Source organism: Acipenser ruthenus, chromosome 1 (assembly GCF_902713425.1).
Source record: "Acipenser ruthenus chromosome 1, fAciRut3.2 maternal haplotype, whole genome shotgun sequence".
Lineage (NCBI taxonomy): Eukaryota > Metazoa > Chordata > Actinopteri > Acipenseriformes > Acipenseridae > Acipenser > Acipenser ruthenus.
Window position 1 is genome coordinate 37184092 of NC_081189.1, and position 13662 is coordinate 37197753.

The 13662-nt window shown below is 38.4% G+C and overlaps 1 protein-coding gene across 15 annotated transcripts in view; it reads left to right on the forward strand.

Annotated features, from left to right (window-relative positions):
* LOC131696598 (E3 ubiquitin-protein ligase NEDD4-like) overlaps nt 1-13662 on the forward strand; it is a 158186-nt gene that overhangs the window by 70769 nt on the left and 73755 nt on the right. For 6 of the 15 annotated variants that reach the window (XM_059024620.1, XM_059024628.1, XM_059024600.1 and 3 more), the window contains exon 1: nt 5650-6915. In XM_059024620.1, coding sequence (XP_058880603.1) covers nt 5794-6915 — 1122 coding nt within the window. In that variant the 5' untranslated portion in view covers nt 5650-5793. Of the gene's footprint in view, nt 1-691; nt 746-5648; nt 6916-13662 lie in introns of those variants that run through there. The other 9 variants (XM_059024633.1, XM_059024635.1, XM_059024639.1 and 6 more) reach the window with 3 other exon arrangements.

Below are 13662 nucleotides of genomic sequence, written 5' to 3' on the forward strand. Positions count from 1 at the left end.
TTCTAAACAAATTACATTATTATAATTAAAAAACAAAAAAGACGGTAATCTTTTCCCTTTATCTTTTTCCTTTTTCTATATCTTGGAGTGTATTATTTTTTTCTATAGCGAAAGAGCTCTGTTTTGCTTCTAGCAGAGGCTTTCTAAAGGAATAACGGGAGGGTTATGGGCTAGCACCGTGGCAACTCATGTCACATTGAATAGAACTTTCCTCTTCTGGTCTTCCAGCTGATGGCCATTAGAGCAGAAATGAGCTTCTGGATTAGGTAGAGGATGATGGAGTGACCAAGACTACCACTCTTCCAGAAGAGACCCACCCAAAAACAAAAACCATAAAAAAAACCCATGTTCTCTGGAAAAGCAGTCCCACGTTACATTGATGTGCACATTGTGTGTTATTCTGTAGAAACTTAAAAGTACATCTTCTGTTTTGCTTCCTAGCAATATACATGTTAACCATTTACAGCTGCAGGTAATATCTTTGCTAAAGCATTCATTTAACGACTTCACACAGAGATTGTGCATAGATGATATAATACCATTATCCACAACCTTAAAGCACCATTGTGTGGTTTGCAGATATCTAAAGTAATTCATGAGGAGTAAGAATTGAATTTAGCCAAGGCCAGTGGCTGGAAAAGGTGGAAAAGGCTTGTATCTTTGCAGTAACATTTTTCTCAATCTTTTGCAGGTAAACCCACAAAACCATAGGCTTCTATTTGAAGTGTTTGATGAGAACAGATTGGTGAGTATTTGCTTATAAAAGTGAACTTAAAACTATATATGGAGTTGGCTCTGGGTTTTTAATCACTGTATCAAGATCACAGGCAATGTCCTCAAGTAACATGAAGTACAAACAGGAGGGTTATACAAGAACTGCCAAAAGTATTATTTAATGAATTACAAGGATATTATGTTTTACTGAGAACATTACGTACAGTAATTTTCTGAAGGAAAAACACATCAGTAGTATTTGGTAATGTTTTTTGCTCAATCTTTGCTTTTCTTTCACTAAAAATAAAGCAAACAATTGATAGTGATTTAATAGGGAGTAATGGGCATGGGTTTTAGCAATGTTTTATTTATTTATTAGTAATTGCATTTTAATAACAAAACTGTTTTAGCAGTTTATTATGCGCTAGTTAACAATACTGTACATATATTAAGCAAGTTACCCACGAAGAAAACATTTTCACAAATGTTGGACACTGCTAAAACCAAAGCCAAGTTGTGTGAATAGTTCAGAGCTGATCTTTTAAGGCATGTTTAAATTTCTGTCCTCTTCTTAAAATTCTACTAATGATATTCAAAATCAGTAATTTAAGTGAATGTATAATTTTATGTTTAAAGAATGGAGTTTATTCATTACTACCCTGTCACATGTATTTAAACTCATGTGTATTTATTATGATATTTTTATTTCTGAACTGCAATTCTTTTTTATTAAACAGTAAAATGCATAGTGGAAGGTTAAACACTGTAAAATATAATAATTGTATTGTATCTTGGGAAAAAGCAAACTTGAGTGGTATTGTAACGAAGCAACGATGTGTTTGTTTTAACAATGTTGTCCAAGTTAATGAGAGAATTTCATTATTATAAAAGCAGAATGGGTTAAACTGGTCCACATGCAATTTTATTATAGAAACAATTCTTATCTCTCCCACCCACCATAGACTGGAATGTCTCTAGATAGCCTTTGTACAATAATGGCCTTCAGAACACAACAGTACTCACTTCAAGTTGTGACTGGAGAAAAAAGCATCAGATGTGTCATCAATGAATAAGATGGGGTCACCATGGATAAACTCCTTTTAGTCAATTCATTACAGGGAAATGCTCTTGCAATGCTTCTATTGTACCTTCTAAATTCTTATTAAACATGCCTCTTTTTTAAAATTAAATTTATGAATGAGACAGAGAACCAGGCAAAATAAATATAACAGACTTTAATACTGCCCAAAAGACAAACACAGTGGCATCTGTTTTTATAATCTAAACCAATGTTATGAAAACAATATCTCTAAAAGTGTTATTAGTCTGTATTAATAACTGCCAAAGTTTATGATCGTTAAAATGTCTCAATATAGTTCATGTATTACATTTAAGTTTAGATTCAATCACATTTTGTTTAATCATTGTTACTAAATAAGTTTAACCAAACATATATATTAAAGGAAATACTGAAGTGACGTTAATTAACACATATAGCAAAGAAATTCCACGGTTGCTAAATCATCTGGAAAATCCAGTTCAAATGAATATACTTACTCAGAAGTACACAAGCCTTCTGCACCTACACATTACTACTTAGGACAGGTGCGCATTCTTGTCTAATAAATATAGCCAACATTACAAAACAACATATTCAAGTGCAGCACTTGCATTACTCAGTGTGCTGTTCTTTGTTTTGATTTCTCACATAACTTTGAGCTTTTCTTGTATTTTAAACAATCCTAATTAAATGAAGTAACTACATTCTTTCGTTATGATTTCTTCCTGACACACCATACGATGTTAGCTTGTCATCACCTCGCTCCATTTTATTTTGCAAGGAAAATCTAACACAGTATGCTAACTGGCTATCTCAGCTGCTAATTTAGCTAAAACAAAATGATCCTAGTTTGTGGTCTTTGGATGTCAATACTGATGAACGCCTTGGTACATGACCACAAACGTGCCACTTACAGAATGTAAGTGTTTCCAACACGTTATTTAAAAACAAAAAAATACTCTGCAACCCTTCCATTTGTAAAATGATTGGTGTCTAACCAGCTGCTAATAACAAGTCAGTTCTTACTGTATAATTGCAGATTGTGTTATTGGTCAGAAACAATCTGTGCAACTTGCTGCAGAAGCCTGGTGTAAACCATACAAACAGCTTGTGTGTGTGTTCCTGGATTCGTCCTTGAATTTGTGCATTCGATAAGCAACACCAAAACAGCTTATTCTATATCCCCTTCTGAGAAATGTAAAATACAGACCAATACGTTTCTACATTTGAGGTTTAACACAGTGCCATAGTCACAAAGCTTTAAACAATGAGTTATTTAAATAATAATCATAATTTTAAAATGGTTTTAGAATCATATATTGCAAAGTCAATCTTCATAGTCAAGTATACATTTTGGCTTGTCATCAGTGTAACACAGTTTCCTCGTGGGCAGAGCTAATTTCAATTTGTATTAGTATTGCATGTGAAATGTGAATATAGTTATTTAATTAGCATTGTTGTGTTCAGTTTTACTTGGAATAATAATGCAGGTCAGGAACAGAGATATGAAATCGCATTTGAAATGTACATTTTTAATTAGGTTTGGAAGCAAAATGAATAACAGCTTGTCTTATGTTTGCCTTGATATCTGAATAGAATAAGTGCTGTACAGTATAACCCCTGAATGTAGATTAAATACTGAGTTTTAGACTTTGGTGTTGAGCCATTCTAAAATATATTTTTATGTATGAAAAACAATGCTGTCCCATTAAAGCTGGGTGAGCCCAGTTTAGATGATTTTGGAAGGACATATTCACTGTTTGTAAGTCATGGCAGTTCTATTCCTCTGTAAAATACATTTTAGAAAATTCCCAAGCAGTACAATTAGACGATACAAACAAACAAAGCACTCATGGTTATTTTACACTCATCCTTCAGCGGTTCTCTTAACCATAAACAAAGGAACAGATCACCTAGCCACGTCCCCTATTTGTACCTTCAGTCACGCCCCCTTGGTTAGTGTGCAGCTGTTTCTCCTTCAATTCACGGTTGCCACATCGCTTTCCCTCTGGAGTGATGACTTAATGTACCGCAGCTGTACTCCCTTTCTAAATGGACGACTTCCACCTAACCCTGGGATTTAATTGTCAGGCCATCCAGTACAGGGCACTCTGTTCCCTTTATACAACGCCCTCAAAGGTCGGGAGAGAGATTTATCACCAAGAATCATTCTCTGTCACAGTCCCTCAACGCTCTCAAAAGCAAAAGAGTGTGCTTATAGTGTTGACTGAGAATAAGCACTCCTGTTTCTAAGTAAAGAGAAAACTTGCAAAAAAAGTAAGGTCTCAAATATAGTGATATTAGGGTGCAGATTCCATCAAATGGTACAGTATATATGATTTTTTTTTTTTTCAACTGTAGTGGTTCTATCCATGAATATTCACCTATCCACCTATAAAGTGTTGATCAAAGGAATTTGGGTACAAGATTTCTAGAGGGCTGACCACTTTATCATCAGTGTACCAGTAACATTAATAGAGGTGCATGAAAAAGCCTTGTCTTTGGGCATACATTTGTTAAGAGTATGATTGGAAAGTATTTACATCCTCCCTGTTTTTAAATGCTTCTGTTTACTGTGACATTCGCTTTGACGTTTATTTTGTCCTCCCCTGGCACATCAAGAGTGCTTACGTAAAACGCATTGACGTTTTAAGTTTGCCTGTTTATACAAAGGAGGTGTTACATTGTACATGCTGTACATTTGTCAAAGCTGCTGTACAACCCCTTGGCAGTCTTAGACCACCCTCTGGAGATCGTTAGTGTCAGTAATTCTTTCGACAGACAAACGTGTCAGTCTCCTATCTGTAGCAATGTGGAAGATAAGAAGCTGTGTTGTTCTCAGAGGTATTTACTGTGGTAGCCTCAAACCTGTGGAGTGATAGCATTGAAAATTGAATTCAGATTACATTATCCTATTAAATCTGTTGGTTATCAGATTCTATATATCAGCTCAGCCAAGAACCTCTTGCAACAGCAGATATAGCCTGGCTGGCTATGCTGTTTTTTGTAAAACTGGAACAATTCCTGATGTACACAACACAAAGTGGTTTTACCCTCTTATGACATTTCACAATCCCAGTCCCATGACTTCCTTGGCTTTCAGTTGGGATATAAAACTGTCATTGGAGACATTTGTTTGTATTTTAAGCTAGGTTATATTACTGAACATATAGTACTACAAGGTTTTGAACACACATTCATGTCACTTCCAGATACCCTTGGACGGCCTAAAGAGCCACTGTCCCTGATATGAGGGTTAATTTAAGACTTGTTTGGTTAGCAAATGAAACAAAACTTTTTCTTGTACTTTTTTTCTTGTAGTTTTTAAAGGATATCGCTGTGTTTATCTGTGTATAAATAATTTTTTGTTGCTGCGTTTTACAATAGCTTGTAGTTCCCAGAACAATACTGAAGTGCAAATTGTATTTTTATCTGAATGGCTCTTTTAGGCTTAATAAATAATAGTCCTTAAAGTGAATTACACTATTGCTGTCTGAATCTGGATAACTTTTCTTTGTCTTTTTTTTACTTTTTCTCACACTCTGCTAACCAGAAAACTCTAGCAAGGTCCCTGTCTTGTAGGATGTGGTTTGAGATTTATTGCTGTGAGTGTGTGCTGCCTGAGTCAGCTGTGAGAGCTCTCCTGCTGGGGCCTGCTCCTTTCTGATGGATAAGGAGCAGCTGGGAAGGTGCTGTTTCAGGCTGTTGCTGTTTAAAAAGAGATATGTACTAGCTAGTATTGGCGAGGGGAACTGGGTCACATGACTGCAGCCACCCTACCCCATGTCACAGTGTGTAGCAGTGACGAGTGCCCTTATCCAATCATGCCTGGAATGCTGCTTGTCACTAGGGCTATTTCTGCTATCTGTCACTATCGGTCTGCAGCGCTAACAGTTTGGCAGATGGGACACTTTTTCCTTAGAGTTTGCAGCTTAGTTTTTTTAAACTGTGGGCAGAGCCTCTCCTGTTGTTGTGGTGTCTGCTTCTCTGCTGAACTTGCTGTTCATTGAGAGGCTGACATGGCCCACCGTCTGCGGCTCTACTTCGGCTCTGGGCGCAGCAACACAGCCCCCGAGATGGAAGGATTGGCCGGAGCACCGGAAGACGACTATGCCATGACATTCCACACTCTGCCCAGGAGGAGTGGCCCTCCCTCTTTTTCTGATCCAGGGCCTCCCCTGTTGGATGAAGCATCCCTGAAGCGCAGCTCCTCAATGTTCATCCCCCAGCTCCTGAACCAGGTTGAGCCTCGGCCCACAAGGAGTTCCTCCATGCAGATCTCCCTGCAGCGCAATGCTGGCAGTGGGGAAGACGGAGAGACCTCGGATTCTCCTCAAGAGACCTTTCTGGGCCCAGCACCAGCCTACGAGGAGCCTACAAGAAAATACTCCTGGCCTTCAGGCATTGCTCAGAACAAAGATGCTTTGCCTAGGAATCTACCTATGGGCACTGCACAACTAGCTAGCGAGCCTGAATCACAGAACCACAGGATTTTTTGTGTGGTGCCTTCAGACCGCCAAACTGGCCGCACAACTCCAGAGGTGACAAATGGGGGCCGGCCCGGAATAAACATCGGAGGGGTTCGCATTCACAGAAACTCCTTGGGGAGTTCAGACATCCATCAGTTTCGGATTCAACCCTATGGCCCAGAGAATCAGAAGGCCTCACAACGCTGGTCTCTGCAACCGGACTCCAGTGGTGACACTGGAAAGCGTTGTTTTGTTGTTCAGCTCCAGCAGAATCAACCTGGGATACCTGAGGTGCCGCAAGAGGAGTCTGGGAACCTGGGCTTCACTGGCACAAAGGGAGAAAGGGTGGTAAGATACCCCAGACTAAGGCTGGATAGGAGCACTTCATATCCAATCCAGCCACGGAGCGAGACGCCACGCCATGTTCCTGGAAATGCCACTGTAAATGGGCAAGAGATAGACAGCAACAATCCAAATTCAGAAAGTCTAAGTACTAGCTCAGAGGAAGGAGCCTCTGCACAAACACAAGGCTGTACCTTCAAAATTAGACAGGAGCAAAACAAGAGGCAGCCCCAGTTCAGGATTTCTTTTTCACGGGGCTCGGAAGAGCAAAATAAAGCTTCTCCACAGGATATAAATGGTGGAACTATACATGCCAGAATCAGCCCTCAGGTGAGCCAATTCATGAGTTTGTTATTATTATTATTATTATTATTATTATTATTATTATTATTATTATTATTATTATTATTATTAGTTGTTATTATTAGTTGTTTAAAAAAAGATCATACTGTATACATTTTTCTGCATTTCTATTTTTTTTTTTTTTTTAAAGGACACATAGCCTTATAGTATGGTATACATGGTATAGACTTTAATTGGTTAAAAATCAAGTGCTTATCAAACTAGATCAAAGTAAAAAAAAAAAAAAAAAAAAAAAAAAAAAATGAATTAGATATGTTTCCAAGTCCAGATTTAAATTGCAGAACACTGTGTATCTGGAACACACTTTATCCATATAAACTCATGAAAGCTGACATTGAACACAAATTCACTGTAGCCTCCTCTGTTGAAGAGCTTTTCTGTTTGTTTCATTAGATCTGTAGATGTTAATCATATATGTTATATATTTTGTGAGACCCCTTCAAACAGTTGCTGTCATTGAAGTTTATTCATAACAGTACTGTTTGTAGCCGCTTGATCTAAGTAATTGTTGCTAATATTTATATTTGGGTTTGATTCAGATTTCCTTACACTTAAACACATTTCAGTCCAGCACAAGCACATGTGCCTTTCTGAACAGTCCTGCAGCTATATTTGCTAGTCTGGCTGTTTGGTTTTTCTAGCTGCATGTGTGGTTGCTATTGTGGGTAACACTGACAAGCTTTTTAAAGGAAGGGTTGCACGGCATAGTAACTGAATACCGGCCACTTGGGGACTTCAAACGAGACTTTGCTGAATATAAATATACTATATAGTAAAATAGGCTCAGCTGTGAAAACAGGTTCACTAGAAGGGAGCTTTGCCTTTGGTCCCTGTTTGAATACTGTCCCCCCACCCCCCTTTTTGTCTGTCTTTGTGTGATTCTAATATACTGTAGTATACTGAGACAGCTGCAAAGTACGATGTGACCATGTGATGACTGTGCATCTTTTAAACTTAATACCGGTAGTGAAGCTTGGAAAAGTCGTGTTATTACATAGAATCTTAAAGGTCACACAGACAGTAAAAACTCAACTCCAACTTCGGTCATGTGGGGATTAAGGCTGGGACGATAGTGTTTTTTAACAATCGATGCATCGTTTTCATAAAGACCCGATGCATCGTTTTATCATAACGCAAAAGAAACGTGTAAATAATAAGTACATATATTTTCATCTAATCTAATCATGAAAAGTAAACGTTTCTCCAGTTGAACTTAAAACTACACATTTCTAATTATTTATGTCTATTCACGCTGTCAGCGAGGTTCCCCACAAAAAGTTAATAAAACATTACAAATAGTACTATTTTACCTTAAGATGGCTTGACAGCAACTGGATTAGAGAAAAAAAAAAAAAAAACTCCAACAGGGAACACAAGAATAACTATTTACAAGTCCAATGTAACAAAGTCTGTGCTCTCTCCAGAGCTTATTTTCTGTTTTTATTCAGAAATATTATGGTTTCCACATTCTCCGGTTTCAAAGAACAGAGTTTGTTCACAAGCATCCCTGCTTTGCTGAACACTCGCTCGCTCAGGACCGATGTTGCAGGGATACTTAACATGCTCTTTGCCAGAGCATGTTAATTAGGTAGGTTGGGAAAGCGTGTCTGGCTATTTTTCCACCAAATCAGGGGATCTTTGATGATGTTTAATGGAGTTTCAGAAGCATAAATCGTCATCTCTTGTTGGATTAAGGTTTCCTTGGAAGTAGTGTGTGTTTGTTGCCGGCCATGAAGTAACAATTCCATTGCTTGTTCGGTCTGTACTGCACTCATTTGTACAGGCACGATTTTCGAGGTTATCCTCCCCTCGCCTCACTAGTTTGGAAGACAGTGCTTCAGACACACGGGCTTTGGCCTGTTAGGATAGGAAATCCAGATGTCGAAATTGTGGGGTCAAGTAATGACACAAAAAGCGGTGGCATAACCTCATTACTTGGGTCATTCAGCTGATGTAAACAAAATCGCTGAGACAAATTACACACTAGCTTATCTCTCAAACGCTGCGTAACTGGAATTAGCAAATCAGTTGAATTTGAAGAAGACGGTGTCTCCCCTTCATCAGGAACTTCAGTCAGTCTGTGTTTTATCCCTGTTGCAAGTGGGTACAAAGAACTAGCCGTAATGTTTTTTCTCTGCACTCAAAAGTATTGTAGTCAGTTCAAATGGCTGTAGTAAAGGTAGTATCTCAGCCATTAGCTTCCACTGCTCAGTCATGAGATCTAACGTAGCTGCATCAGACTTTTTGGTCAAATCTGGGTTCGACAAAATAGCAATAACTGGCCATTTTAATTCAAGAAGACATTCAAACATATAATAAACCGTGTTCCACCTTGTTTGTACATCTTGTATTAACTTGAGTGGTGATTTTTCTGTATTCAGCATTGTCCCAGCCCTAGTGGGGCTTGGCAGTCATGCTAGATCAGGTGAAAGAGACCCGGGTTGGAATTGAACAAAGTACAGAGTTATTTTTTAATTTTTAATTTTAAATGAGGACTCTTAAGTTTTAGTAACATGGTTCAGCTCTAATATAATCTTTTCATCCTTTGATATAAATACCTTAGTAATGTGCATATAATTGGATTGACTAGTACACTGATTATTAAAATAGGGAGTGTGACGTCAGACAGAAGCAGGGACGGGAAAAATACTGACACCAGGCAAGTACTGCAGTTAAAGGCGGCGCCGTTTTATTTAAATACAAAAATAAATCAAAGGTTTAAACAAAAAGAAACTTGCTCACAAAGCGAAAATAAATATTTTAAATAAAACAAATCACGAACACAAAAAACAAATACAGGTCAGGCTGGGCAGTCGCTGTCACTGTTCCTGTATATTTTAAAGCTTGTTTTCTCTCTTCTCGCTCTTTCCACTCTTGCTCCTAATACACCTACCACGAGCTGGAGAGCTGCAGGCTTTTTATACCGTGGCCGAGGGGTTTAACTAGCTAGCAATTATTCTATTACCCCTCGGCCACAATCTGCACGAGTTTATTAATTAAATTGCTGTGGATGGGGCTTCCCATCCGCGCGACTAAACAAACTAAAACACGCGGCTACGCCGTCATTTAAATACATTTATAAATAAATACAAATAAACAATAATAAAACCTGCGGCGCTTCACCATCATATATAAATAAATCAGAATGATAATAATAATACAAAACACTGAAGGACGGCACCTCGCTTGTCCTATATAATAATAAAACAAACAAATACAAAATAACAGGGGCGGAGGGGGAGACCCCGTTCTAAAAATAAACAAAGCCTGTACAGGGCTGCTTGCTCTGTTACAGGGAGTACCAGTGGGGTGTCCCAAAAAAAGTTACTGTAATGTATCGTCTTTAAAGGAAGGTTATGTACAGTAGGAAATGAACCCAAAAGCAGACTCATTCAAATGGTGTGTATGTGTGGTTATTGAGTGAACCATCTGAGACTGTATGTTTCAATCACATCCAGTCTCACAAAAGCAGGTCAGTGTTTACAATATATCTTTACATGACAAAAAGTCCTCTTCAGAAAATGATAGTATCTGTTGCAACCTACTGACCATGTTCATGCTACATATTATAAATGCTTTATTTTGTTCGTTTTTTAGAAAGAATATACACACGATTTTAACTATAGCTGTTTGCGCTCAAAATAGCAAAAATGTTGCGAGTATCTCTTAAACATTAGTCATGGGTGAAATAAATGTATTTTTGTAGGATGGTACAGAGGGGAAAAGAGAGCCATGAAGTTCGCTATCCCAAGAATTTGGCGGGAACCCACTGACCACTCAAGCAACTGCTACTTCTGCATGGTGGACCCTTCCAAGCAGACTGATTCGTGAAAGTGATTTACAGTATAATCGTAAATCTCGAACAACTACTCACTTCTAAATCTTTTGTAGTCATTTTTGTATTACTTTAGTATAAATACATGTTAATTTGGATTCATATGTTGTTTTTTTTCTGACTTTATGTGAACGAAGAGACACAAATTCGCCCGTTTTCTCATTGGAAATAGGTAAATTTCAAAATATCACTGTCCTGGTCACAAAAGCAAAGTTTGTGGGGAATAATAGCCATTTTCTATACTTTTGAGGCATAAGCAATTAGGAAATAACACTTACTACCCAGGAACAAAAATTGTGTTACATAGTGTTCAGCGAAAAGGGAATGAGATACATCAGGTGACTGCATTATTATCACTGTCTGAACTTTTCATAATATTCAGAACGATCCGGGTTTAATGACATCCTGAAAAATATGTCATGTTCCATTAGCCTCTCATTTAAAGTGTGTTTATTGAGGAGCATCTGTTTCTTATGTCTGGAAAGACATAGAAAAATGTTAAATGTGGACTTTTTTGACAGAACTCTTGTAGACTCTTCCAGTAAAGAAGTGGTTTTGTATATATGTGATTGTCAAGTGTGCCTGCTGGACTCCAGGCAGCAGCTGACACAGCCTTATTTATCTGGAGAGAAAACATTCATGTGGGCGTCTGCAATCCTACTGCTACTGAGTGTTTATGACCTTTGGAATAGCTGCTGCTGCTGCTACTGCTTTATTCAGAGGCTCATTGCGCAGGATGTGTGTTATTGAGGGAATTTCTCTTTTGAGGTGAGAGGTGGCACAGCAAGGTTTTTGGTCTCTGCTAAAGAACACCATGGTCCTAACCTGTACCAAACATGGGAATGTGGGCTATAATTGACCCATATGCACATTGAAACGCTCCCTCACCCAGCATTTGAAACCAAACTCCTGAGTACTTCGAAAATAATCTGGATCTCATTCAGTGATAGCATTTTATTTTAAAAATTCCAGCAAAACAAAGTAATTTTCCAAGGAGAAATGCAGTTTTTAAAACATGTTTTTATTTTCGACCTTGGCTCCAAATGAGACATATGGCTTCTCTCCTGCTTTGTCTCCTCTACGGTGACTACCTCTTTCCTATTTACATATTGGAACTGTAATATTAGTTGACATGCTGAAATATGTACTGTGAGGCAAAAAAAAAATTCTCACGGAATAATAAGTGTTTCAAAGTGAAGGCATCTGGTGTTCTACTCTTTTGGCAAGCTGCCTGTCCTAATTGGTTGGTAGCGCATCTGACAGTGATCTTTTTGTATAGCCATTTTGTATGACCTCACTTACTATTCACTTGACGGTAGCAAGGGCTGCGTGGAGGAAGAACCTCGGGAATTGAGAATAGAAGTGCTTTGTGAGTACATGGTTTTCCCCTTGACTCGCGGAGAGCCAACCTCGCGCAGGTGAGACTGAAACGATCGAGCTCCAAGACTGGGAAGCAACCGATACTTCCCCCAAGGGGAACCTAGAGGTGAGAGAATGGGAAAATGAAATAGTTATGGCTGGGGTTCCCCTTTGGCTTGCAGATGATGAGGCCAGCACGGCTGGGCCTCTGAGGTTGGGAAGTGAGTTTCACTTACCCCCAAAATAGGACCCCTGGCTCCCAACAACCTGAGATGAATTATTATATATACATTAGGGCTTTCAATTAGTCGCATACAGTTTTTTTGAGATTCATTTTTTTGAACGCATGTTAATCGCAGTCCTCTGTCTTGTCCCTCATAGCATACTGTAATTCATTTCCTGCGGCACCATTTTAATACACTCGAGTGCCAGGACTGAATGAGTGCAGTCATCGTTTGAATATATAATTAGTCACGGAACAGCATTATGTAGCAAAGCACTCAAACTGAAGGACTTGTGAATAGGAACTTCATTTTTTTAAAACTTTCTGACGGTTCATTGGCTAGGAAGAGGGTTACTTATATCTACTGTCAAAGTGAGTTCCAGTATCACAGAAGTGCATCTAGTCTGCTGTACCACCTGCGTGCTAAACATGCTTTCACTTCTCAAAATACACTTTGTAGCCGTTGTTCTGCTACAGACAACAACAATACAACAACAAATGAAACCTGTCAGTTTCAACAGAGTACTCCTTTAGGAATTCAGGATCGCTGCAGTCAAGCTGAGTACCATACTATAACCAGTGCTGTTGCAAAGTGGATAGCTACTGACTGAAGACTATAAAAGAGGGACCAACAAATAGGATTTTTATGCAGGGCTGTTTTTTTAATAATAATAATAATAATAATAATAATAATAATAATAATAGCTTTAGTAATAAAACACACTTAAATGAGATGGATGCAGTAATTGTATCAGTTAAATATGCAATTAAAACCAAGATTAATTGAGATTAAAAAAAAAAAATCTCTCAATTAATAATCGCGATACATTTTTGTAATCACTTGACAACCCTAATATACACACATATGCTTTTTTGTTTTGGAAACCTCCCTGCTGTTGGGAGGAAACCTCTGGTGGTCCAATACTCTGTTGGGCAAAGATATTTCATGGAGAAGAATGAACACAAGATTCCACTGCAGTGGAAGTCCTGTTGACATTGACTTTGGCTGCTGCATCTATACGGAAGGAATACATATTATGTATTCCTCAGCGGCATTTGTCAGCTGTTTAGCAACACGTAAACAAAAAACGCAAGACAGAGAACAGGGACATGACCTTGGGTTTAAATAGGGAGATTGGCAGAGAGTATTGGCAGGACAGAACGGAGGAGGAGCACTATGTTCTGCCCCCTGAATCAAGCCCATGGCTACAATAGGAATCTTATGTCCAGTGGTATTCAGAAGCCGTCGCTGATTTTTTTTTGGCAGTCTATTTTGTTTCACAGTAGAGTCACTGAT